This window comes from Podarcis erhardii (assembly GCF_964252035.2).
Source record: "Podarcis erhardii genome assembly, chromosome: 17".
NCBI classification, from domain to species: domain Eukaryota; kingdom Metazoa; phylum Chordata; class Lepidosauria; order Squamata; family Lacertidae; genus Podarcis; species Podarcis erhardii.
Window position 1 is genome coordinate 2,227,786 of NC_138515.1, and position 26,885 is coordinate 2,254,670.

Genomic DNA, 26,885 nt, shown 5'->3' on the forward strand with positions numbered 1-26,885 from the left:
AGCAGTAAATCGCACACAGAGAGATGTACGTCATGATGCAGAGTAATAATAATAATAATAATAATAATAATAATAATAATAATTTATTATTTATACCCCGCCCATCTGGCTGGGCCTCCCCAGCCACTCTGGGCGGCTTCCATAGAAACCAAAAATACACTAAAATATCACACGTTAAAAACTTCCCTGAACAGGGCTGCCTTAAGATGTCTTCTGAATGTCAGGTAGTTGGTTTATCGCTTTGACATCTGCTGGAAGGGCGTTCCACAGGGCGGGCGCCACTACCGAGAAGGCCCTCTGCCTGGTTCCCTGTAGCTTTGCTTCTCGCAATGAGGGAACCGCCAGAAGGCCCTCAGCACTGGACCTCAGCGTCCGGGCAGAACGATGGGGGTGGAGACGCTCCTTCAGGTATACTGGACCGAGGCCGTTTTGGGCTTTAAAGGTCAGCACCAACACTTTGAATTGTGCTCGGAAACGTACTGGGAGCCAATGTAGGTCTTTCAAGACCGGTGTTATATGGTCTCGGCGGCCGCCCCCTGTCACCAGTCTAGCTGCCGTGTTCTGGATTAGTTGTAGTTTCCGAGTCACCTTCAAAGGTAGCCCCACATAGAGCGCATTGCAGTAGTCCAAGCGGGAGATAACCAGAGCATGCACCACTCTGGCGAGACAGTCCGCAGGCAGATAGGGTCTCAGCCTACGTACCAGATGGAGCTGGTAAACAGCTGCCCTGGACACAGATTTGACCTGTGCCTCCATGGACAGCTGTGAGTCCAAAATGACTCCCAGGCTGCGCACCTGGTCCTTCAGGGGCACAGTTACCCCATTCAGGACCAGGGAATCCTCCACACCTGCCCGCCTCCTGTCCCCCAAAAACAGTACTTCTGTCTTGTCAGGATTCAACCTCAATCTGTTAGCCCCCATCCATACTTCAACCGCCTCCAGACACTCACACAGGACCTTCACCGCCTTCACTGGTTCTGATTTAAAAGAGAGGTAGAGCTGGGTATCATCTGCATACTGATGAACACCCAGCCCAAACCTCCTGATGATCTCTCCCAGTGGCTGCATGTAAATGTTGAAAAGCATGGGGGAGAGGACAGAACCCTGGGGCACCCCACAAGTGAGAGCCCAGGGGTCTGAACACTCATCCCCCCCCCCACTTTCTGAACACGGCCCAGGAGGAAGGAGCGGAACCACTGTATGACAGTGCCCCCAGCTCCCAGCCCCTCAAGACGGTCTAGAAGGATGTTATGGTTGATGGTATCAAACGCCACTGAGAGATCCAGCAGAACTAGGAAACAACTCTCACCTTTGTCCCTAGCCCGCCGGAGATCATCAACCAGTGCGACCAAAGCAGTTTCAGTCCCATGATGAGGCCTGAATCCCGACTGGAAGGGATCCAAATGGTCCGCTTCTTCCAGGCGTGTCTGGAGTTGTTCAGCAACCACTTGCTCAATCACCTTGCCCAAGAATGGAAGATTTGAGACTGGGCGATAGTTGGCCATCGTGGCCGCATCTAAAGATGGTTCGTTAAGAAGCGGTTTAATAACCGCCTCTTTCAGCGGGTCTGGGAAGGCTCCCTCACGGAGGGAAGCATTCACCACTCCACGAAGCCCATCGCCCAGCCCTTCCCGGCTAGCTTTTATGAGCCAGGATGGGCAAGGATTCAGGAGACAGGTGGTTGGTTTCACTCGTCCAAGCAGCCTGTCCACATCCTCGGAGGTAACAGATTGGAATTGATCCCACGCAACTTGACTAGACAGGACTCTAGCACTCTCTCGCCTCGGCCCTGCTCCCACGGTGGAGTCTACTTCTTCCCGAATCTGAGCGATTTTATCTGCAAAAAACTTTGCAAAATCATTGCAGAAGAACATGTGGCCCGTACTGGGACACGATGTTGCAGGTGGTTCCGCTAAATTGTGAACCACCTGAAAAAGTCTCCTGCTGCTGTTTTCTGCAGATGCAATAGAGGCGGTGAAGAAATTCTTCGCCGTCGCTATCGCCACTTGGTAGGCTCGACGTTGAGCTCTAACCTGTGAGATTCGGAATGAGTTATCCGCCACCAGCGCTCTAGCCGTCTCAATGATTGTTTCATTGCCCTCAGATCCGTGGAAAACCACGGGGCTGTTCGGACTCCATGCAATCGGAGAGGGCGCTTCGGAGCCAAACAGTCAATAGCCCTGGTTAACTCCACATTCCAGCGGGCTACCAGGGAATCAGCTGAAAGGCCATCAATGGGATAAAGCATCCCCTACCACTCTCTGGAAACCATTTGGATCCATTAAGTGGTGGGGGCGGACCATCCGAATTGGTCCCACCTCCCTGCAGAGGGGAAGGGTCGCGGAGAAGTCCAGTTGCACCAGGAAGTGATCTGACCATGGCACTTCTTTCGTTTTGCTTTTACTTAGTGTCAGATCACCAACATCCATAGAGGTAAACACCAGGTCCAAGGCATGTCTGCGGCTATGGGTTGGGCCAGACTTATTCAGGGACAGCCCCATGGAGGCCATGCTTTCCACGAAGTCCCGAGCAGCCCCTTGTAAGGTCGTGTCGGCATGGATGTTAAAATCCCCTAGGACGACCAAGCTAGGTGTCTCCAGGAGAACATCCGCCACGACCTGAAGCAGCTCGGGCAGGGAATCCTTGGTGCAGCGGGGAGGTCGGTACACCAAAAGGAATCCTGTACTGCCCCTATTGCCCAACTTCCAGAACATGCACTCGGAAAACTGGGTCTTCCCAATAGGACGCCTGGTGCAAACTAATGACTTCCTAAAAATCACTGCAACCCCCCCTCCCCGCCCACATGACCTGGGTTGCTGTGCGTAAGAGAAACCTGATGGACAAGCAGCGGCAAGGACAGGCCCATCTGCTTCATCCAACCAAGTCTCTGTTACACATGCCAGGTCAAATCCTCCATCCATGATCAAGTCATGGATGGCAGTGGTCTTATGAATCATTGACCTGGCATTGCACAGCAGCACCTTCAGGTCATGTGGGTATCCCTTGCTGATTCTAGTATCCATCCGGTCAGGACCAGACCCGGAGGCAGGAATAGTCCTCAGACAATGACTAAACCTGCCCCCTCTGTAATGATATGGTCTATTCTGACATGGAGTTGATATAGTTTGGTCTGTAGAAGCGTATTTTTTAGACCAATGAAAAGTAAGCATGAGGTGTTCCCAAGCTGTTCGTATGCTCAGATAAACAATCAGAACCTTGGAACGGATCAGGCACAATGAAACTGTGTATGGGAGGGTTACAACATCATCTATAAAACCAAGGAGTGTGTACACAGAAGTCAGAAAGCTTGAATAAGCATACAGGTTTTAAAGAGCTGTTTAAATGCCTTTACTGTCTCTGCTTCTTGAATACCCTAAGGAGGGCATTCCAGAGGGTGGTAGCTACCACTTTTATCCTAACAAAGGCTCATTTATTTATTTTTGTAAAAACTTGAGTGGGTTTTTCTGTCAGTTTAATGAAATTTATTAGAGATATATCAAATATACCAATACAGAGCAGTTCTATACAGTACATCAACTACACCTGGGGTGGACAAGAGATTTGCTCCTGTGGCTACACTGGTGGAACAACTGTCATATCCTATCTTCCCTCTGCCCGGGGGTGGGGGTGGGGGGATGGCACAATCAGAAAACATGAAAGCCGTGTAAAAATGGCAGATCTGGTTCTCAGCATCCTTGGAAATATGACCATAGCCCACCAATCAGGGAATGTGCTGGAGATGATGCCCATGCGTCACCCATATGTGGAGGGAGCCAATTCATTCAATACTGGGACAGTGAGAGTTTCTTCGCCTTGTAAATAGCAGGCATAGTGTTGGGGGTGGGCAGTTCCAGTCAGGACTGTGGCAAGGGCCCCTCCCCATGCTGTGGCCCTGATTCTGCTCATTATGTCTAGATTCTAGACATAATGCTGAATTAAATGGTAATGTATATTACTTCACTGACTTAAAATGGGTAAGTCAGCTCTGCTGTGTTTAGGGGGCTGTTCTGCTCAGTGGGGCCCTGGATGTCTGTCTTCAATCCTGTCCTGATGGCACCAAACTGCCCCCCACAATCTGCTATTAGTTAAAGTATTATGAACTACATAATGCCCAACTGTCCCATTTTATGCAGGACATCTCAGATTGACAGAAGCCTCCCCAGCCTCTGATCCCAATCCCAGGTGTCCCATTTTGGCCAGAGCACAGGACCAAAAGATGGGCTTTTTTCTGTCCCACCCTGTGGCATGAGTCAGTTGGCCCACACCAGAGTGTGGAAGAAAATAAGGGAAGCAATACCTACCTTGGCCCTGGGCATTACTGCTCTTCCTCCTCCTTCCATCACAGCACTTCCGGAAGCTGATTTCTGGAAGTATGTCTGTGGTGCTGGCGGAGGAGGCGGAGGCCATGGACAAAGGTACAATGGAGGAGGGTGGGTGGGCGGTGACAGCAAGCAAGGGAGGTGACAAGTAGGTGAGTGATGGAGGTATCGAGAGGGTGGCGAGGTGCCCCCATTTGCCCTCAATGGCAAACTATAGTCACGACTAATGTAATGCTTAGTCTGATCTTAGTTTAACACAGTGTGTCTAATTTCTTGCCTGCAAGGAACCCATTCCTTGCCTGCCAAGGACTCTCATTGTGTTGAAAAGATTTTTCAGACAAGTTCAATAGTGCATTTTCAGATCACGAAGGTAGCCCTTGAAGTTTTGTGGCCTCACATGGGCACAGAATGCTCAGTGCTCTTCTTCCCTGTCCATGTGCTGCAGAGAAATTACTAGTGCTAATGGCATGCAAGGTTGTCCATCATTACTGGTCCATCATTACTGCTCCTTCCCCTGCTCTTCTGGGATTAATATGAACCAGGGATCAGCCCCTGAACCACCTTGAAATAAGTATATGTATATGTATGTATAAGTATGTTCAGAATGCATTTTCCTGGTCACTAAGTAACATAAAATCCCTGCATATGAACTTGGAATTATGAGAATAGGACTCTTAATTGGTGACATCAACCTGGTAATTAATTGTTGCCTCGTTTTCTATTCTTTCCCCTCCCCCACAAAAAAAGTTTGCCTTCTCTTTAATCCTTCTGCTGGCAAAAGTTTTAAAACTAGTAGTAACATTTTTTATATTGATGCTATCTCTAAAAATGTAGGTGCAGTCAAGAGAGCTAACATTGTTTTGAAGACGCAACTCGTTAGGAGCTGAATGTGTTTGCAGCTGACTTTCTTTGCACATCATCACTGGGTGTAGTAGCGGAAAGGTTTTGGTGTTTGTTTAGCTTAAATTTGCCAACATACACTGAGGTGTTAGAGAACTTTCCTATCTGGTCTGTTTCATTATTTAACTTTCCAACCAAGCTGGCACTTTGGGTAGAGTTAGGAAAGTGAGGGTATGAATATGTGCCTCTGTTTGGAGAGTTGAGTGCCTATGTGAGCGTGGGCGAGAGAGGGAGAATATGAGGGTGAAAGCATGCACACATGTCCTCAGGCCAAATAGAACTGGCAGGGTTCCTCACCTGCACACCTAGGGATATGTGCTTCCTCATGTGAGGTGTGAGCGCTCTTGCCTGGACCTTTTCCCAACCTTGGCTTTTGTACGTGTTCATTTGAGCAAGGAGGGGAACTTCTGATCTGTTCCAGGCCTAAGTCATTAGGAGTCACTCATACCAGATATTATGCAGATGAGAAGCAAATCTCGTTTGCTCTGTTACACTCAGCAGGCAGGTGCAGCAAACTGTGGTGTTTCTATCTTAATCTGAGACGTAATTTTCTAAAAATATGTATGTTAGGTTCATCGATACATGTTTAATAGTTTCATAGCAACCTAAACAAAACTTGGTGCTAAAATTATAATCATAGTAAAAATATATGGGGTTGCCATATTTTGAAGAGCAAAAAAGAGGCCACATTTGCCAGCTTCTACTTAATCCATAATTCAGTTATGCATACACAGCTTAGAACTGCTTATAATCAGATTCTAAACACATTGGTCACAATTCGGCATCTCAGAATCAGAACAGGGCTCCGGAATGAGCTATTACATATTATTATCATTATTATTGTTTATATCCTGCCTTTATCCTAGTCCAGGACTCCAAGCAGCTTACACAGATAAAACAGCACAAGCTAAAAGAAAGCTCATGCCATAATTAAAGTGTTAGTCTTCAAGATGCTGTAAAATCATAATCACCCACATGTCATTAATATAATTGTTACAAACAGTGAATAATTGTTTTATTAATCCCATGTGGGTAATTTTGATTTTTGAGAGTGAAATAAATTTGAAAAATCATGTTTAAATTTATGAAATTTGTTAAATTGTAATGATTTTCAGCTCAAAATTACTGTTAACAAATTACAGTACAGTGGTACCTTGGGTTACATACGCTTCAGGTTACATACGCTTCAGATTACAGACTCCGCTAACCCAGATATAGTACCTCGGGTTAAGAACTTTGCTTCAGGATGAGAACAGAAATCGTGCAGCAATGGTGGGAGGCCCCATTAGCTAAAGTGGTGCTTCAGGTTAAGAACAGTTTCAGGTTAAGAACAGACCTCCAGAACGAATTAAGTTCTTAACCTGAGGTACCACTGTAATGTGATTTTGTGAAATTACGGTGTTTATTGGAGCCTCAATTTAATTAGACTGAAATCACCTTCATAAAGCAAGTTATTTGCAACTTTTCTTATTTAATTCTAATACTAAATCTGTGGTTCTAATTTAAATAGCTCTCAATAGCAATAGATAACAATATGGGGGAGGCTTACAAAATGTGGTTCACACTGGGCACAATTGTGTTTACTTACAGCATGGTTTCCTATTCACTTTTCAAACTGCAATAAATCTGATTCCTTTGGAAAGTCATGCTAGAGTAACAGAGTGCTTTGACCCATTTTAACCGTGAAAGCGTAAAGTTCCAGGAGGCTTGAATCCTTTCCACAAACCAGCGGCAGTCTGGATGTGCCCAAAGAGTGTTTGAGGACCCTGTATCCTAGAGCAATTCAGATGCTGATAGCTTTGCTCCTCTCTTTCAGAAATGCGCTGGCAGATGGGGGAGCAAGTCCGAGGTCTGGACTCCCAGGCTGAGAGTCGGCAGCAGTTGCTCCAAGATGTGGCCGACTTCTTGCGCCGGAAGGCGGAGGTGGAGCAAGAGTATTCCCGGGGACTGGAGAAGCTGTCAGAACGCTTCTCGGCTAAGATTCGTGGTTCCAAGGAACACCAGAACTTCAGGTGGAGACGGGTATATGCTGGCAGAGGAGGCCCCAGGACAATGATGGTGGGGGAATTGCAGAGGTGGTTGGGGGGCAGGAGCTGAGGACAGGACTACTGGAATACTAAGTTCTAAGAACTGTAGTTATTATAACCTGAAGGCATTCTTCACTGACAACACATTAAGGAATGCCTGAATTAGCCTTTGTCTGAGTGATTGTTTTATCTTTTTAAAATGTGTTCTTAAAACTATTGCTGGTGGGGGTGAGTAATGGAGGAAGATACTGGCAAACGCGCAGCTTATTTTCACTTCAGTTTCTTAAGCTAATTGTATAGGTGTTCCAGCTTAGGTCTTAATATTTTGGTTCTTAAAGAAGGTGGCATTTTTAGTCAGTTTCTCAGCCTTCTATAAATCTCACCCCTCAGGCTCCTCTAGCAGTGTAACAAGCCCAGGAGGTCATCACATCCCTTCCAACTGGTTTGGGATTTTCCTCTTTCTAGAAGACCTCTAGCCTTCTTACTGAATGGAGACCCAAGTAGAGTGTTCCCTCATACCTTTTCTTCTCCTGTCCCCAATTCAGCTTCCTAGTTTTTCTCTTGTCTGTATACTCCACTCATTGTCTTTCGATCTTCCTTCTCTGGATATAGATGTTTTCCTCAGAGTGGATCATACACACACAGTTCAGGAGCTAAACTCCTAGCCAGCTGGATGCCAAGAACGGCATCTCTCCATTCTCTGCTGGGACTCTGCCCCGCCCCCCAGCTAGCTGTACCTGCAGCCAACCAGAGAGAGGCTCCAGACAGCATTTTGGTGGAATTTTGAGGCATTGCATCACCAAACTCTGGTCTGGCTGAGTTTCCCGTCACATCATCATATGAAACACCGTTTCTGTTCCACCGCAGTTCAGTTTCTGCAAAAACCTACAATATTCTTCTCACTGCAGAATTAACTGACATAATTAATTACATAAATTACACAAATTATGTAAATTACATTGTTGTTATGTTATTCTACCCCGTTTGTTACAATGCAAAAGAAATGCAGTGCAAATGGGGAGGGGGAGGGGGAAATAATGTAATCAGTTACAAATCATTTGCACACTGAAGGCAACAACAGCATTTCTGTCTTTGTTGGAATTCCCTGACATCCTTATTTTTTATATAGCCATATTTACAACAAAGAACCAAAAGATCACATTCATCATGATACTTCTAGGTTACCCCATTACTGTGCTGATGCATAATTGGTCCCATGCCACCACAGCAACATCATCCCCACCCTTTGTGAGAGAACTCGGATCCTGCATAGTTAACAAGCAGCTCCTGCAGAGCAGATGGCCAAATCTTTTCACTCTGATGAGGCAACAGAAAGTGGAACAGGAACTCAGCGTTTGGCATTCTGTGAAAAGTTATACTTGTTAACTTCACATGGTATATGGTGGGAGTGAGACGAATTACACTATAAACATATATTAGTTTTACACTTGTTAGCCCACTATGGCTGCCACCAGTGAATCCTGCAAGTTGTAGTTTAGGAAGGGTGCTGATAATTCTGTTACTGATTTGCAAGTGCCCTGGATTTTGGGACTGACAGCCAAACCAGTTTTTAGCCTGTGGTGTAGGTATGTCTGAGGAGCAGCTGTCACTAGTGAATTGTGTGACATTGTGTGTGCCTCTCCTTATCAGACTTGGAACTTGAACTACAAGTTCATAAGGCACAGCAAAGCTGTAGGACACATGGCTGGCCATAAACTGCAGTTCCAACAATTGACACATGACCTGTGCTTTCTTTTTGAAGAGCAGGGCAGGCTTGACTTGAGACTAGCCAAGCAAGGGGCATTCCTTTGAGTAGGCTGAGCACAGTGTGTTTGTTCACACTGGCACAGTCACCTCTGCATCTTCAGAAACAGCTCACTGTCAGAGCTATCCCTAGGTGCCTCCCCTAAGGAGGAAGGCTCTCGTCTTTATTGACAGTGAGTGGCCCGAGACAGGGCCAAAGCCTTGCAAGGTAATGCTTGGGGTATCTGATGGCACTGGGGAGGGCTGTTGTTCTGGCAATACACTTGGTTCTTCCCTCAGGTCCAAGTCCTCCTGTGAGTTTTGACCATGGCCTCCTAGCCTGTTGGGCTCCTTCCAGGATCAGAGACCTCCAGCTTCCCAAGCTCCTTCTACACTTCCTCCTCATTGACCAGTCCATCAGGATGTTTGCATGAAGCTCAAGAGTGAAATGTGTGCTCGGGGGTGAATCAAGGAGTGATCAGTGGTGACAAAATGAATAGTGATAATCCATTAAAAATATTATTGGAAATACCCTGCTAGGACAACAGGAGACCATTATGTAACTTACAGTTTACAGAGTGTCATCACTGCACATGAAAGCAGCTATTTATTTAAAACATTTGTATCCAATAAGGCTTTCATAAATATTTTTAAAGCAAAAGACCATGCAAAGACAATCAAAGGGTGGATGGGCCTGTCAATCTGGGAGGGTAGCCCATCTAGGAGAAGGAAAACGCTGATCATAAACCTCTACTGCATTGCAGGATATCTTTGGGAGAAGAAAAGGCTAAGGAGTAAACCCTACACAGATCTGGAGTAGAGGCCCCAAGATGGTTGGATGGTGCCTTGTACACCTCCTCCCGGCAACTCCTGCAGCCAAGCTTTTGCCAAATGTATTGCTCTGCTTTCCTTTGGACGATGTCAGCAAGGCCGAGAGTCTTGACATCTGGCCAGTTCAGGACCTCCATGCACACTGCCCAGGCTTGTGCCCTGGGGAGGTCACTTTGGTGCTGCTAACACAGTGGTTTGATTTCACCCCTGGAGGCACACTCCATTGTCTCTTGAGGCAGACGGGTGCCAACAAGTGAAAAAGGAGACATAAGTAAAAGAGAGGTCACTGCTCTGGAGAGTTTACAACAGGGATGGGAGAGCCCATGGCCCTCCACTTCTTGCTGGACTCCATCCTCCATCATCTACATCCCTGAAGGGTCACACAAGTTCCCCATCCCTGGCTTACAGTTCAAATTTAGATAGTGGTGGAACAAAACAAAATAAAAATAACCAGAGGCTTAGGAGAGACAAGGAGAAGGCACAATAGAGGTGGGTAGTTCATCTAGTGAAAGATTAAAAAGCATCTCTGCTTTTTCCCTGCAGGAAGGACCAAAATCTCCCATCCCCTCTGAATTGTTGGTATACGATTCTCAACCAGACGCGGCAAGCAAGCCGGGATCACGGAGCACTGAGTGAAATCTACACAGGCCACTTGGCACTGCGGTTGGTGCACATCAGTGAAGATGTTGGGAGGCTGGCTCGGAAGGTAGGTAGTCTGGATGATAGAAGGGCAGGTTCCTGATAAGGAAAGAAAAAACGAGCTGTTTCCCAGGATGCCAGGCCTAAAATAATGTGCCATGTGGTGGCAGCTGCTGGGAATTTAGCCCCTGCTGAAGCCACACTTTGTCCTCAGCCAGCTATTTTGTTTGCTTTAAAACGGAAATGTCTTAGAAGAAAGCCTCTCTGTGGGTCTTCAGCATCTATGCCACTACATGCTCCCCAATTACTTCCAGGTTAATTTCAGAAGTGGTTGGGAACCATTTTTGTTTGCTAGGCGACTGTGGCAAACACCTCCCTTATTCAGCCCCTAAGCTGGGAAAACAGCAGCTGGAGATCTCAAACATGGATGTCAAGAGCCAATAAAAGGGGGGGGGGCAGGGTGTACTTATGGAGGAAGGGGCATAGTATCACGGTTGCCCACCATACCTTCTGGGCCTAGTATGTTGTTTGTATTTAGGCTCTTCTCAAGTTGTATGTGTGTGTAAACTCTGACTACTGGACAATCATTTGAGTTTGCATATCACTGTCACATAGTGGAAACTATGGTTTACCATTGATCTTATCTGGACCTGCACCTTAAAAATATGCACCAAAGTAGCTCATGTGCTCAGCAATGAAAAGCTGAATTCTGTAATTTTGGTCAATTATGGTAATGTATGCACTGAAGTCCTGCCCTTTGACTGCGGGATTGCCTATGTAGAAAGACTCACACAGCTTTAGTCACACAACTGCAAACTTATTTCACAGCTATAAGGATTAGAAACTTGTTTTTATTAAACATAAAATCTGAGATTCTCAGCATGCTGCAGTCCCAAATTCCATGTTTTTTCCTGTGCTTGTCCAGAATCTCAAGACACACATAGAATACATTGTGTTGACATGCTCACCTTTATATTCCCTGATCAGAGCAAAGAGATGGAGCAGCAGATGCAGGACGAGCTACTGAAGGCAATTTCAGAGTTGCAGATGGTGAGTGTCAAGCAATATCTCCCACCGGTGACCACCACCCTTCTGGGCTCTTGCAGTACAGGACCAGTGATGGCGGTTCTTGCAGCAATGGGCCTAGAAAGACTTTTGTTTGTGGTTGTCTTTGTATTTGCTAGAAGTGCATTTGAGTTTGGAGGGCAAAATCCCCATCTCTCTTCTAGGGATATTTGGTGGATGTTGCAGTTTTTTTAAAGCAGTGAAATGAAATCTGCCTTGTGTTGATGTTGTTGAGGCCAGGCTGTGACCACGGATAGCTTTATCCAAATCTGGAGGGAGAATGTGCATGCTCAGACCCAGGGTCCCCAAGATCAGGACTGTTCCTAATAGAATATTTATCAGTATGAGGAGTTTTGATTGGCCTACTACTATTATTTGGATGACAGTTTACTTCCATTTCGTTGATATATTTTGCCTTTTAAATTTTCTGTTTTCTCTCCTGACGTTTTGAACTACTTAGAGTTTGGTTTGCTATGGAAAATCAGCGTACAAATAAGTTAACGATGCTGATGCTCCACTGACCAGGCTTCAAAGCCCGAGTGAGCACACTGTCACAGGTAGCTCAACAGGGGCAATCCTAGCCTGCAGACTATAATGGGGTTCCTGATACAAACCACGTCACGTGGCTTCGAAAATGGTCAGGCTAATGCTCTTTTGTACTTGGGTGACAATACAGCACCACCTTGATTACCATTTCAACAATATGGTGTGCTTACATGAGTGTTGCAGGCAACTATTATATTATTTATGACTATTTATATAATAGTCATTAGGGACAAGCATTATTGTCCGGCAGAGAGGTCTTTCCTAGTGTAGCCTTATGAGGCTTTGCCCTCGGGTGGGAAAAATATTGCGCCTGGGAAAGGGAGATGGGAGTCAACAGACACTCAAGGAATAGTTTCGGAGAAAAAGTTTTTATTTCTACCATCCATGAACTGGTAGTGTAGCACCCTGCTTGTGGTTAACGCTTAGCTGGAATGAAATATTCAACGCAGCAATAGAGAAATTAAAATAATAATTTATTTGTCAGACAAATAAATGAGAGGCACAGTGGTATATGGTTACCAAGCTCTGGCCTGGCCTCCTGCCATTATGGCCAGCACTTATATTTCCTTAATCCAGCCCCCTTGCTCCTCCTGTGGCTGCCTCTGTCCAATCAGCCTGGTTGAAATTCCTATTGGCTGTTTGCTAGAACCAATCACAAAAGATACACCCATTTCCTTTTGCCTTTTATGGGAAACAAAAAGCTATATATTCTTCTATCTATAAATGACAAATAAGTAGTCATATATCTTACATTTGTCTCAACAAGGAACCTTAATTACCAGCTCACCTCTTGCCCTCCTTGCCCTCCAAAACAGATGGTTAATAGTTTTAAATTTTTGTCTTAAACAGATGTCAAGGATCTTGAGTTCACATCATCATTGAAAGATCTCCTTCTTTTGGAGGTCTTTAAACAAAGGCCTGACAACCATATGTGTGCTCTAATGGTGTTTCCTGCTTGGCAGGGGGGCTGGGCTGATGGCCCCTGTGGTCTCTTCCAACTATATGAAATAAGAATCTAGCATAAGGATTTAACATTTCTTAGTTTCTAAATCCTTTGCATAATTACATTTAAGACAATATATTTCACACATTATCATAGATAGCTTTTTAGAAGAATAAACCTTCTCAAAGTAAAAAGGAAGGAACAGTTTACAGCCTCAAAATAAAATAGGAAGAAACCTCTTCTTCTGTTTACACCCCCCCTTCTCCAGCCAAGCCAGCTGCTTTTTCCATTTGCTCTTGCCCTTTTAACCTTAGGAAAATATGGCTCAAGTTTAATGGGAGGCACATGGTTTTATTTTACTATTTACCAACTCTTAATTATGTTTTTTTCTCAGCTTTTTTATATTCTGTAATATGTAGGGTCAGTGTAACCTTTGCTCTCAGCCTGTAATTCCCTTTTTACGACTTTGAGAATTGTTTTCTGCTATAAATCAGGGGGCCCCCTTGTCCAGGAGGATAAACATCTTGCCAAAGTACTTAGGCAGCTGGTCTTCTGCCTGGCATAAAACATTTGAAAATCTTTAAGCTCATTTTAAAATACAGGCCCTGATCAAAATATAAGCCTTGATAAAAATGCAGGCTATGATTAGATGCCTCAGTAGAAGGAGCAAGTGTGATACATAGTTCACAAAAACATGCACGGGTTCACAGTCATTTGCACAGAGTATATATTCCCCTTCCAGTTCCCTCCCCTTTCTCCTCCCTCAGGAGTCCTGCCCATGAGTTCCTCTGAGCATGAACAGAAAGCTGTCTATTCATTAGCTTTCTGAAGCCTTCTCGTAACGGTTTTGCCCTTGCCACAGCATCTTGTGAGAAAAGCAGAGAAGAGCAGAGAAAAGCTGTTTTGGATTTTTAGAAGACAAAAGGAATTTTGGACAGTTTTGAGGCCTGGTTGGGGGGTGACTTTGGGCCTAGGCGGGGTCAACTGTCCTCACCTCCTTCACTAGCATAGCTGTCAACTTTCCCAACTTTTTAAGGGAAATTCCCTTATTCCGAATAGGATTCCTCGCAAGAAAAGGGAAAAGTTGACAGCTATGCTTTCCTAGTCCTGCTCCCAAGATCCTTTCACCTGGGGCTGTCGGGGATTTATCGCTGAGCCCTGAGAGCACAAGGCCTAGGCTCTGCCACGGAGCTCAGGCTCCTTCACATGAACAGTCCGGCTCCTCCACAGCGGCAGCCACCTCAGGCCACGGATTTTTCAGTGCTGCTAACATTGTGCAAGAAGGCAGTGTGATAGGCAGGTGACATTGAATGCAGCTAAACAAGGCCACTTGGGGATATATAGTGAGGACCCCCTCTCTGCCCCTGGTCTGCGTCTGCTCCAAAGACTCTTGGCCCTGGGTCTGTGGCTGCCCAGGGGGCTGGGATGCAGTTTGGGGCCTGCTTGGTGTGGCAAGACCTGGGGCTCCTGGCTGGACATTCCTGCTGAGCCTCAGCCAGCTGTGAGTCTGTCTGCTTTTGATGTCCACTGTGTCCCTGCAGGCCATGAAGTCTTATCAGACGTACCGCATTGACTGCCTGAACGCAGAGGCGAAGCTGCGTGAGGCTGAGCGGCAAGAGGAGAAGCGTGGGGGCGGGAGGCATTCTGACCCTGGGGGGTCCCCCGGTGGGGCAGGGCTGGATAAGGCCCCCCGACGCACCTCCCTCAAGAAAGTGGAGCGGCTGCTGGAAAAGGTAGGGGAGGGGGCCTCATGGAGGTGGGTGCCTTTCTCTAAGGTTCTTGGGGTAACAGTTGGCTTTTAATAATGAGGGCTACACATCCATGCACACTTACTTTAGAGTAAGCCCATTAATGTTACGGAAGTTAATAAATGTGCATAGGATTGCTCATGCAGGCCAGTCTGTTTATTAAATAGTTTAACTTCATTGTCTGCCTTTTAAACAGATTGAAAATCTAAACTAATGTGTCCTTTTGAGATATTGAGGGACTGTTAGGGACACCCATTCCCTCAGCTTCCCTTTGTCAACAGAGGTTTAGATCCCAGTGCTTCTCCTATTTTCCACTGTCACCAAAACACTCTGAAATTTCCTGGTAGCTCGTGGTGGAGAAGACTTTGGTGTCAGATGATGCCAGAGACAGGATGAGCTTTAAATTAAGACTGCTGGCACATTAAAAGGGGTTTTTATGTTTTTATGATTTTTATTTGAAAGCCACCTTGAGTCCTGCCAGGGGAAAAGGCAGGGTATAAAATAAATAAATTAATTTAAATAATAATAATAATAAAGATCTATAGCACTGCCACAAGTAACTTACATCTCATGCAATGGTTGGTCCTAGGTAAAAGCAAAAGTGCGTAAAGCCAGGAACCCCTGGAACCGGCCCCATCCTTCCTCTCCAGCTCTTTCAAGGTGCCTCAGAAGAGCAGGGGGTGGATGGTAGCTGATCTTCATTCTGTTTCACAGGCACAGCAGAAAGTGTCCCTGTTCAGGGATGTTTTTAATATGTAATGCTGTATTGTTTTTAATACTGATTGGGAGCCGCCCAGAGTGGCTGGGGAAACTCAGCCAGATGGGCGGGGTATAAATAATAAATTATTATTATTATTATTATTAAGTGTGGAGCAAGTCTTCACCCCTTGCGGACTCCTGCTCATTAGTCCTCATGTCAGTCAGTGAGCTCCAGGCCACAGGCCACTTCTCCGCGGGGGCTGGCTGATTTAGCTGCTTCGGCCCCACGACCTCATGCTCCTTGGCACAGACTGGCTGAGGCCATCTCCCAAAGCTGTTTTTATACAAAAGCTAACCCATATCTTAAAAGGATAATAACATGGGTTACATACTCTGCAACTAAACACAGTTCTTGTAATACACTTGTAATACACTTGTAATACACTTAACCAATGAATCATTCTCTGATGTCAGTGCAACTCTGAACCTTTGTAGAAGCAGTGATGGCCACCCTCTTGAATGGCTTTAGAAGAAGATGAGATAAATGAGTGGCTCTTTACCATGAATCTGTATCTCCTTGTCCTTCCCCTCCATGGTTAGCAGACTTATAGTACAAGTCCTACTGTGTTCAGTGAGGATTACTATTAGGTAACATGCAGCAGCCATTGGGGAAGATTATGTGATATTAGGATGCTGGGAGGAGAGGATCTTAAAGGGGTTAATTTGAAGCAGGAGGTGGTTAACTGTCTCTTGCATCCTCCCCACCTTGTCTACCTAAACAAATAAAGATAGTGTAATGCTACTTTTTCTCTAGCTCAACAGTTTGTCAAGCTATTGCTATAGGAATGATGCTAGTAAGCAGGTAGACTTATGAGGGGAAATTGCTGCCAATGTCAGAAAAGAACATAGCCTGCACAGGAACTAGGTTTCTAACTGGGGAAGGTGGGAGCTGATGGGAGGGAGGGAGGGCTGGCTGCAGTCTGAGCCTAACTGAGCCTCCTACAAATTCCTGCATCGCAGGAGATTGGACTCGATGGCTCTGGAGGGCCTTTCCAACTCTACAATTCTATGATTCTAACCCCTGCAGAGACAGTCCAAGTTCATGGAGAGCAAGCTGAAATGTGCCAAGGCCCGGAACGACTACTTGTTGAGTCTGCACGCTGCCAATGCTGCCATCAGCAACTATTATGTGCGCGATGTTGCTGACCTGCTAGACGTGAGTCCGTCCTCCACCCAAGCTGGTGCAAGAACCGTAACATTTGGCAGTACAAAAATCAGTGCCACACATTTTGCTGGGCTGTGACAATTTTCACTCTTTTCGTCACTAAGGGGATGTCCACATAACAACTGCATATTGGTTTTATACCAACTATCATGGTCAAATCATGGGAACTGTAGTTTGGTGAGAACGTTGAGAGTTCTGTTAGCGCTGCCCAGCTACTGTCATGGAACTACAGTTCCCAGGGTTCCTGGAAGGGTGGAGGGAGAAAGGAGTATGACTGTCAAGCTACTTCAAGAGGCGCCAGTGTCTTTGCCATGCCTTCCCTTTGAATACTTGGCGGGTGTGCTTGAAAAGGCCATGTCTTTAGCAGGTAATTTTCATTCATTTGAAAACACCAAGTTTCTAGCTCTCAGTTTGTAATTCTAGCCCAAGTTTCTAGTTCTACAGAGAGGGGGGACCTCTGAAAATATACGGGCAGTTTTTGCTGTCAGGTTAGAAACATAAATTGGGGGAGTGGGCTTGTAAAAGGGTATGACTTCACTGTTCATCTCAGCTTCCTCTACTGTTACAGGATTCCTAGCCTTCAGAACATGAGAAAGAAAAAAGCTAGACCAAAAAGATTCCAGATCCTGTCCTGCAAATCAGGCATGATGCATAATTTGCACTGTGTTATCAATGGCATTGTGTGTTATGTTACATATATTATCAGACTCTGTTTTCTGATAGAGACGTTTTGGTTGTAAACAGCTGCATAGCACAGAGGAATTCAACAGGGGCAGCTTTCCTTCATCATGGGGCTATCAGGACAGGTAAAGCTGTGCCTGCTGTATGTTGCAGTCCTTCCTGCATTAGGCAGTTATTTAAGGCACAGGAACATCTTTCAGAAACAGAGTTGACCAACCCATTTGACAATTCGCTTTAGGGATGAGTGCAAATGTGGTTTTAAGGGTGTCTCTTTTGTCTCATGCTTCCCAGTGTTTTGACCTTGGCTTCCACCTTTCCCTGGGCAAAGTGCTGAGGACCTACCTAGCAGCAGAGTCCCGGGCCCAAGCGGCTTGGCAGCAGGGCCTGTGCACCATTGAAGGAGCCATTGATGCCCTGGACCCACTGGGGGACAAGTCCAGGTTGATGGAGGCCAACCCTGCAGCTTACTGTCCTCCCCTGTGCTTCGACTACCAGCCTCATGAGGGCGACGAGGTAAGGGGCTGCTCATTCCTGGCTCCCTATAGAACATACCCTTTTGTCTGGTGCTTATTCTCTCCTTGCCATCTTCAGGTGTCTGAGGTCCGGGCCGAGGGTCCCCTGAGAAATGAACTAGTTACCCGCTTCCAGCATCTCCAGTCCCGTCTCAATGCCATCACCCTGGAGACAGACGAGGTGAGTGTCAGCAGAGAACAAAGTCAAGCCCCCTCCCCTCTCCTCTGATTTGCTTGAGCCCAGAAATTTCCAAATGGTAGCCATGGGTTCTGGTGACGACGAACTGGGATTAATATTGTGCAAGACATAGGCCTAGTGTCTTCAGACTGTAGGCTGGGGTTCAGCTGACTGACTGCTCCTCCACACAAAATTAAATCATGGCTTCACATTTTAAAGAAAACACATTTAGGCTGAATTCCTTGCTGGGGAGTAGCAGTCTCAGACAGAGTGGCAGAGCTGCCACCACAACCCTGCTGCTCACTCAGGCTGCAGTAGTGATCTGGAAACACTCTGCATGTCTTCAGAAGCATTAAGGACAAACCACAGGGCTGAGTACTGGCTCAAACTAAGTGCAAATGAGCACATAACCATAAGCAGTGGGGACTTCCGGTCGGCGCCAGCGTTTGATGGCGGTCCTAGCCTCGAGCTCCGAGGCAGGACTGCTCCGTAAGTTCGGGTCTCACCCGCTACGGCAAGCGGGGGACCCCTAAAATCACAGGCGCTGAAGCCTGTGAGCAAGGAGATTCGGTGGGCACCTTTGCGCCCCCCCGGCATCGTGAAAGAGCCTTTTTAAAGGCTCCGGAGCGGCATCGGGGTGAGCGCGGTGCTGAGGATCGCTACCCAGCTTACGGAGTGAAGCCGCGTCGCCATTAACGGAGAGCGCCGATTCCTTTCTGAAATCAACGATTGGCAACAACAATACCCGTGAGTAAGATCGCAAAAGTAAAACGGGACTTAAAAAATTTAGAAGATTTGGCTGAAAACGGGAAGGCAAAAATTAAGGAAGTCAGCCTCCCGGAACTGCATGATTAACGGAGCAATGAAAAGACTAAGCTGTGTTTAAATGGACTTTCCTTTTAACTCTTATTAAACCAGACATCGAAAGGATCTCCCCCCTGTTGTGCAGGAGAAGGGGGGGAGGAAACAGAATTAATTTAACCTGCAAAAGAAAGGGATAAGGAATAAAAAACCTCTGCTGCCGATACTTCTGGCCAGGCTGCCGGAGCAGCGATCGCCTGAAAAAAGGAACTGTCAAGTGAGCTGTCAAAGGACAGCGGCTACAAAATAAGACTTATTTTGAAACATACTCGGGACTTTGGTGGATTACAATTCTAACAGTAAAGTGCTACAAACTAAAGACTTTTAATGGGACTTTTGCCTTTGGACTTTCTGTTTCTTTGTTCTGGGTGCCTTTGGATGGTTACAATTTCCTCCTCTAGAGGGCTTTAGTTACATTACGGTGTATCCAGTGGGATTTTCCACTTGCAACTTTCCTGTGTGAATGACCTTGAGTTATGAGCAACCCGCCAGAAGAGATTTCAACAAGAAGTAAAACAAAGCAGGCTCAAAAACAAGCTCAAAAAAGAGGCTCCTTATCAGGAGCAGCAGCTGCACAAGAAAAAATAACAGCAGCATCAATGGAGTCAATGACACAGGCCCTGCTTAAAATAAATCAGTCACTAGAAGTACTTACTAAGCAATCTGCAGAACTTACTAAACAGTCTACAGAGAACTCTAAGAAACTGACGGAGTTGACAACAAGACTAGACCTGAATACAACAACAATTTCATCTAATACAGATTCTATAAACCGTTTGGTTCAAGAATCTACGGAAACAAGGAGAATAGCTGAGAGTGCTAGGTCCACTGCTGAAGAAACCAAAGGAAAGTTTGCGCCTATTGTAAAAAAAGTACATGAACATGATTCAGCATTAGCCCTACTAGAATTGGAAAGGAAAAGTAAGAATCTGAAATTAAGACTGGTTCCAGAAGAGGAAGAGGACAAGCTTGGGGAATTCCTCACAGATAAATTTCAAGACTTCTGGAATGATGAGCTAGATGGAGAGGAAGATGAATTTATGATAACCTCAGCCTTTCGGATTGGCAGGAAGCAAGGGAAGAAGCCAAGAGATTGTTTAATTACCTTAGGATCAAAGGAACAAAGAGACAAAATATTGAACCTACACTTCCAGAAGGCCTTGGTCATTAAAAATTCTCAGATTCAAATCTTCAAGGATATTCCCAAATATTTTTTGGAGGTTAGATCTCAATTTAAAGAACTAGTTGATCTACTTAAGAAGAATAATATCCCATTCAGGTGGGAATTTCCACAAGGGCTGTCCTTTAGCTTCAAAGGGAAGAAAATTAAAATAAAAACAAACCAGGATAAAGAGTTCTTTTTGGAAAGAAATCAAGAGGATCTTCAGAAAGGAACTGTCAGTGAGGAGGAAGTACCGGACATCTCAAATCTATCATTTGGACTGAACCGAGCACCGACCGAGGAGGAACAACAACTTGGTGCAGTCGGTGGAAGATCTACCCAGTAACCAAAATGTCTCTGCAACTCTTCAGTTGGAACTGCAATGGTTTGAACCACCCTCGAAAAAGGGGCCAAGTATTTCATTTATTAAAGAAGGAACATCTAGATGTAATCTGTTTACAAGAAACCCACATTGCCAGGATACATAGAAAACTTTTAACAAACAAGAGATTAGGACAAGAATTTATATCATCAGATAGAGTCAAGAAAAGAGGAGTTGTGATTTATGTCAAGGAAAAATTTGAACCAAAATTGACCTTTAAGGATGACCAAGGAAGATACCTGGCAGTGGAAATCCAAATTCATGGAGAAAAAATATTGATTGTTGGAGTTTATGCACCAAATGAGGGGAAGGCTGAATTCTTCAAGAAGTTGCATGAGACTTTAATGGACTTTTTGGACTTTAAAATTATAATGATGGGTGACATGAATGGAGTCGTCTCTACAAATATGGATAAGGCCCAAAGACAAACAATATCTAATGATGGAAGATTACCAAAGACTTTTTTTGACCTGACTGACACTATGGATCTGATTGATATTTGGAGAACTAGGAACCCTCTGGAAAGGGAGGGGACCTTCTTCTCTGAAGCAAAAATGACATGGACTAGAATTGATCAAATATGGATTTCTAGTAATCTGGCATCAAAGGTTAAAAAAACAGAAATCTGCCCAAAGACCTGCTCTGACCACAATGCTGTCAAGATGGAAATGAAACTGACAACAGCTGGAACCTTTAGATGGAGAATGAATGACACCCTCTTTGGAGATGAGGAAATTTGCAAAAAGGCCCAAAAAACACTTAAAGACTACTTCGAGATCAATTTGAGATCAGACACAGAAAAAAGAATCATTTGGGACGCAAGTAAAGCCGTGATGCGTGGCTTCCTAATACAACAGAATTCAATAAAGAGGAAAAAACAGAATGAGAAGAAAGAGAAAATTTGGAATCTAATAAAAGAAGGGGAGAAGAAACTGAGATCTAAGCCTAAATCCCAGGAGATATTAAGAGAAATAAAATTCTATCAAACACAATATATGGAATTGATGAACCAGGAAATAGAATGGAAAATTAAACAAATGAGACAAAAGACTTTTGAGTCTGCAGATAAATGTGGGAAGCTACTGTCTTGGCAACTGAAAAAGAGACAAAAACTGAATACAGTGACATCACTCGAAGTAGATGGGAAGTCTATTAATAAACCAAATGAGATAAGTAATTGTTTTCAAAGTTTCTTTAAGAAATTATACAAACAAGGGCCAAAAAATGAACAGGAGATAGAAGAATTTATTGGAAAATACGGACTATCAAAAATCTCTGAAAACAACAGAAGGAGTTTAAATGAGAAAATTACAGATCAAGAAATAGAGAGTGCCATCCAGGATATGAAGCTGGGAAAATCACCAGGACCAGATGGACTAACTGCGAGATATTATAAAGTATTGAAGGATTGGTTAATACAACCACTGAAAGAAGTCTGCAATCAAATTTTGGAGGGGAAAAAGGCTCCCGAATCGTGGAAGGAAGCATTCATCTCACTTATACCAAAGACAGAAACTGAGAAACATCAAGTTAAGAATTACCGCCCTATATCACTTTTGAATGTGGATTATAAAATTTTTGCAGACATTCTAGCAAAAAGATTCAAAAAAGTTCTGTTAGAGGAGATTCACAGGGACCAAACAGGCTTTCTACCAGGCAGGCAATTGTCAGATAATGTGAGGAATATTATAGATATTCTAGAACTTTTGGAAACTGACATAAATAGAAAAGCTGTTTTGATTTTTGTGGATGCAGAGAAAGCCTTTGACAATATTTGTTGGAGCTTTATGAAGAGGAATCTCCAAGGAATGGGGGTAGGCAAGAACTTGGAAAATGGTATAAGTGCAATTTATTCTGAGCAAAAGGCCAAACTTATTGTAAATGGTATGGTTATGGATGAAATTCCAATAGAGAAAGGGACACGACAGGGATGCCCAATTTCCCCTCTATTGTTTATATCGGTACTGGAGGTTTTCCTTAATATGATTAGAAGAGACCAGCTGGTTAAAGGTATACAGGTCGGAACTAAACATTATAAGCTAAGAGCATTTGCAGATGACTTAGTTTTGACATTACAACAGCCAGAAACTAGTACAAAAAGAGTTCTGGAACTTATTGAAATATTTGGTCAGGTAGCAGGTTTTAAATTGAATAAACACAAGACAAAGGTGTTGGAAAAAAATCTTACGGTGGGGGAAAAAGACAGTTTTCAAAGAGAAACTGGTTTGGAAATTACTAAAAAGGTAAAATATCTGGGGGTGAATTTAACATCTAAGAATGTGAACCTATTTAAAGATAACTATGAGAAATGCTGGGCTGAAGTGAAGAAAGATTTCGATATATGGTCAAGATTGAGACTTTCCTTGTTAGGCCGAATTGCTGTAATTAAGATGAATGTATTGCCGAGATTGTTGTTTTTGTTCCAGACATTGCAAATTTTAGATAAGATGGACTGTTTCAAGAAGTGGCAGAAAGATATATCTAAATTTGTCTGGCAGGGCAAAAAACCCAGAATTAAATTTAAGATTTTGACTGATGCAAAGGATAGAGGGGGCTTTGCCCTGCCGGACTTAAAACTTTATTATGAAGCAGCAGCTTTTTGCTGGCTGAAACCATGGCTACTTCTTGAGAATACAGACATTCTGGACCTGGAAGGTTATGATAATAGTTTTGGTTGGCATGCATATTTATGGTATGACAAGGTAAAGGTACATAGAAATTTTAAAAATCATATTATTAGGAAAGCATTGTATAATGTATGGAATCGATATAAAGATTTGTTTGAAAGTAAAACCCCCAGGTGGCTGTCACCAATGGAAGCTAAGGCGGTAAAAAGATTGAACATGGATACAGACTGGCCAAAATATTGTGAAATTATAGAATATGATGGTGAAAAGTTGAAACTACAGAGTTTTGAGAAATTGAAACCTAAAGTCCGAGATTGGTTACATTACTACCAGATTAATGAAACTTTTAAGCAGGACAGAAAACTAGGATTTCAGAAGGAGAGGTCAAAGTTAGAAACAGAATTGCTAGAACCCAATACTAAGAATTTGTCTAGAATGTATAATCTGCTGCTAAAATGGAACACACAAGATGAAACGGTTAAATCAGCCATGATTAAGTGGGCACAAGATATTGGTCATGATATTATGTTTGCTGACTGGGAGCAGTTATGGACCACAGGTATTAAATTTACGGCATGTAGTGCCCTGAAAGAGAACATAATGAAAATGATCTATAGGTGGTACATGACCCCAGTCAAGCTTGCAAAGATATATCATTTGCCCAATAACAATTGCTGGAAGTGTAATGAATGTGAAGGAACCTTTTATCACCTTTGGTGGACCTGCCCAAAGATTAAGGCCTACTGGGAAATGATCTATAATGAAATTAAGAAAATCCTTAAGTGGACATTTGTAAAGAAACCGGAGGCTTTTCTCCTGGGCATGGTCGGCCAATTGGTACCAAAGAAAGATAGGACCTTTTTTATGTACGCAACAACAGCAGCAAGAATCCTTTTGGCGAAGTATTGGAAGACTAAAGAATTACCTACTCTGGAAGAATGGCAGACCAAGGTGACTGAATTCATGGGACTGGCAGAGATGACCGGCAGAATCCGTGACCAGAAGAGAGAGACAGTGGAAGAAGACTGGAAAAAATTTAAAATCTATCTTAAAAATTGTTGTAAAATTTCGGAATGTTAAGATGTCAGGGGATTGGACACTAAGAATTACAGCTATAAATCGAAATTTATAAAGCAGAAACTCTTTTTAAAGAGAATTAAATATAAAAATGGGATGAAGAATTGCTAAAAATTTTGAAATTTGGATGCAGTGAAGGGGAGGTTTGGGGAAGTCGCATTATGTTTGTTTGTTCTTTGTTTATGTTGTAAAATCAATAAAAATTATTATTAAAAAAAAAAAAAAAAACCATAAGCAGTGGGCCTGCAACTTACACCCACTATACACCTACTACCACAACCTTTTGCAAGTGGTGGAGAAATGAATGAATTAATGGGGGGGGGCTTGATATTCCTCTGTCTCCATTTATTTATTTCCCTACCACCTGTGCACCCAGTGGGTTTTCCTTGTTTGCCAGGCTCTGGGAAGGTCAAGTCAAGTCAAGTCATTTTATTACGGTCGATGACCCGTATCAAGATAAAAACACCAATTACAAAATTTTAAAGCTCAGCTAGATAAAACTAGATGAAACAATATAAAATCACATATACATTTTTAAAAAGCAGTTCTGCATGGTCATTTACCTGTCAGAAAGGAAACTCTGGGCTCATATTTGGGAAGGCATCGCAAGGGCTCTGGGAGTATCCCCGGGTTTCCTTTCTGTAAGGTATGTTAAGTTTCCCTCTGCCTTACGGGGGGAGGAGGGAGCAGTTTTGGGGGTTCCTGATTTTGCATGATTTTGCCTTTGTGCGCGGACCCCCAGAACAGACCCTGGTGGGCCAAGTGTATTTGATTTTTTTTTATGCAATAGTGAAAGGTATCCTTTTGTATTATGCAGCTTTTCCTGCCTTTCATGTTGCTTTCTAGTGCTTTTCTAGTCCTGGGGCTGTTTCCTTTCTTTTTGGTGAGGTGAAGGAAGTGGCTTCAGGTCAACAGCTAGAAATTTCACAGTTGGCGTTCCGTTTGGTTGAGTGGATGAGAGCCAGGGATGCTTCATGATTTCTCCCTCACCAGCCATACAACGCTTTGCTTCCCCCAAGCATGCTCCTCTTTTTTTATAATTAATTTTTATTCAATTTCCAATATGCATTCCATCCATGTTTAACATCCACTTCTAACATATACATCTTTTAGACTTCCTTCAGCCTGTCTGACAATTTTCCATATTATCACAATTACTCACATTTCTTAAATTTATATTGCACTTTAACAATCTTAATCTCATCATATCATTTAAGCAACATTTCTATCAATCATTTTCACAGAGCTTCTTGAAAGCCAACAAGCGTTAATTGCTCCTCACATACATTTTTGATATACTCTGTAAATTTATTCCAGTCCTCGGTGAATCTCTGATCGCGTTGGTTCCGAATTTTCCCCGTTAATTTATCCATTTCTGCGTATTCCATCAGTTTCATTCTCCATTCTTCCCTCGTCGGCATTTCTTCCTGTTTCCATTTCTGGGCCATCAAAATTCTAGCTGCTGTCACTGCATACCTGTCAGGGGCTCAGGAGCAGAGGCACAGGAGAGGGAGGAAATGGAGAGCGAGGGGGAGGAATCCGAGGGAAGCACAGGAGATGAAAGTGGTCCGAGGGATTCCATGAGCCTCTCCAGCGAATCGGAAGATTCACAGAAGGGAGCGCCGATGGCCAGGGCAAGGGGGGTGCCAAGGGGGAAACCCCAGAAGGAAGGGGCCAGCGGGGACTCCCAGAGCAGCAGTTGGAAATCAGGACCAGCTTCCCCACCAGAGCGCAGTGGGGGGGAGGAGTCCCAGGCATCGGGACCAGTGTTCTCACCACCAGCGAGAGGAGATGAGTCAGGATTGACCACGCCTCCATCGGAGAGCGGGGAAACGGTCAAGAGGAAAGTTACCGGCTGGGCGCGCGCGCCAAGTTCAAATGTACAGGCGAGCGGCACAGCAGGCAGCCCGGATAGGGAGCCAGGTCCTAAAGCCCGCCGGAAGGAGGGGCAAGACTCAGGGGGGTCAGCGTCAAAAGAGTCCAGAAAGGAGGAAACCCCAGGGGGCAGAAGGACCCAGAGGAGGAAAGAACAACGGAAGAGGTGGAGTAAAGCTAGAGTCTTAAACTGGTGTCTAGGAGGCGGAGACTCAGATGGAGCTTCGCCGGTCTAGCTTCTAAGACGTAGAGTTGCACGCTGCGGTTTGGAAATGGAAACTAACCTTCAATAAAGACTTTTATACGTTATTACTGGCTAGCGTTGGTCCTCTGTGAGCTGGGACCTAGAGGCAGCTCTGACAATACCTAAATAACTTCACATCCTTCTTTTTAATTTCATTCCCTAATATTCCTAATAAAAATGCTTCTGGTTTCTTAACAAAAGTATATTTCAACATTTTCTTCATCTCATTATAAATCATTTCTCAGAAACCTTTTACTTTTTTACACTCCCACCACATGTGATAAAATGTTCCTTCTTTTTCCTGACATTTCCAACATTTATTACTGACTTTATACATCTTACCAGGTTTCACTGGTGTTACATACCATCTATACATCATTTTCATAACATTTTCTTTTATTGTAGTGCATGCAGTGAATTTCATTCCTTCTTTCCATAATTTTATCCACTCATCAAATTGTATATTATAACCAAAATCTTTGGCCCACTGAATCATAACTGATTTTACTTCTTCGTCCTTTGTATGCCACTCAAGTAATAATTTATACATTTTTGATAAAATTTTAACATCACTATTTAAGATTTCTTGATGAAACCTAGA

The 26,885-nt window shown here is 44.1% G+C and overlaps 1 protein-coding gene across 1 annotated transcript in view; it reads left to right on the forward strand.

The window, feature by feature from the left end:
- Window positions 1–26,885, forward strand: part of ARHGAP4 (Rho GTPase activating protein 4) — a 57,134-nt gene that overhangs the window by 6,119 nt on the left and 24,130 nt on the right. The window contains exons 2-8 of the mRNA XM_081844526.1: window positions 7,036–7,231; window positions 10,364–10,526; window positions 11,447–11,509; window positions 14,555–14,746; window positions 16,548–16,676; window positions 17,658–17,879; window positions 17,958–18,059. Of these exons, the coding sequence (XP_081700652.1) occupies window positions 7,036–7,231; window positions 10,364–10,526; window positions 11,447–11,509; window positions 14,555–14,746; window positions 16,548–16,676; window positions 17,658–17,879; window positions 17,958–18,059 (1,067 nt within the window). The remainder of the gene's footprint in view (window positions 1–7,035; window positions 7,232–10,363; window positions 10,527–11,446; window positions 11,510–14,554; window positions 14,747–16,547; window positions 16,677–17,657; window positions 17,880–17,957; window positions 18,060–26,885) is intronic.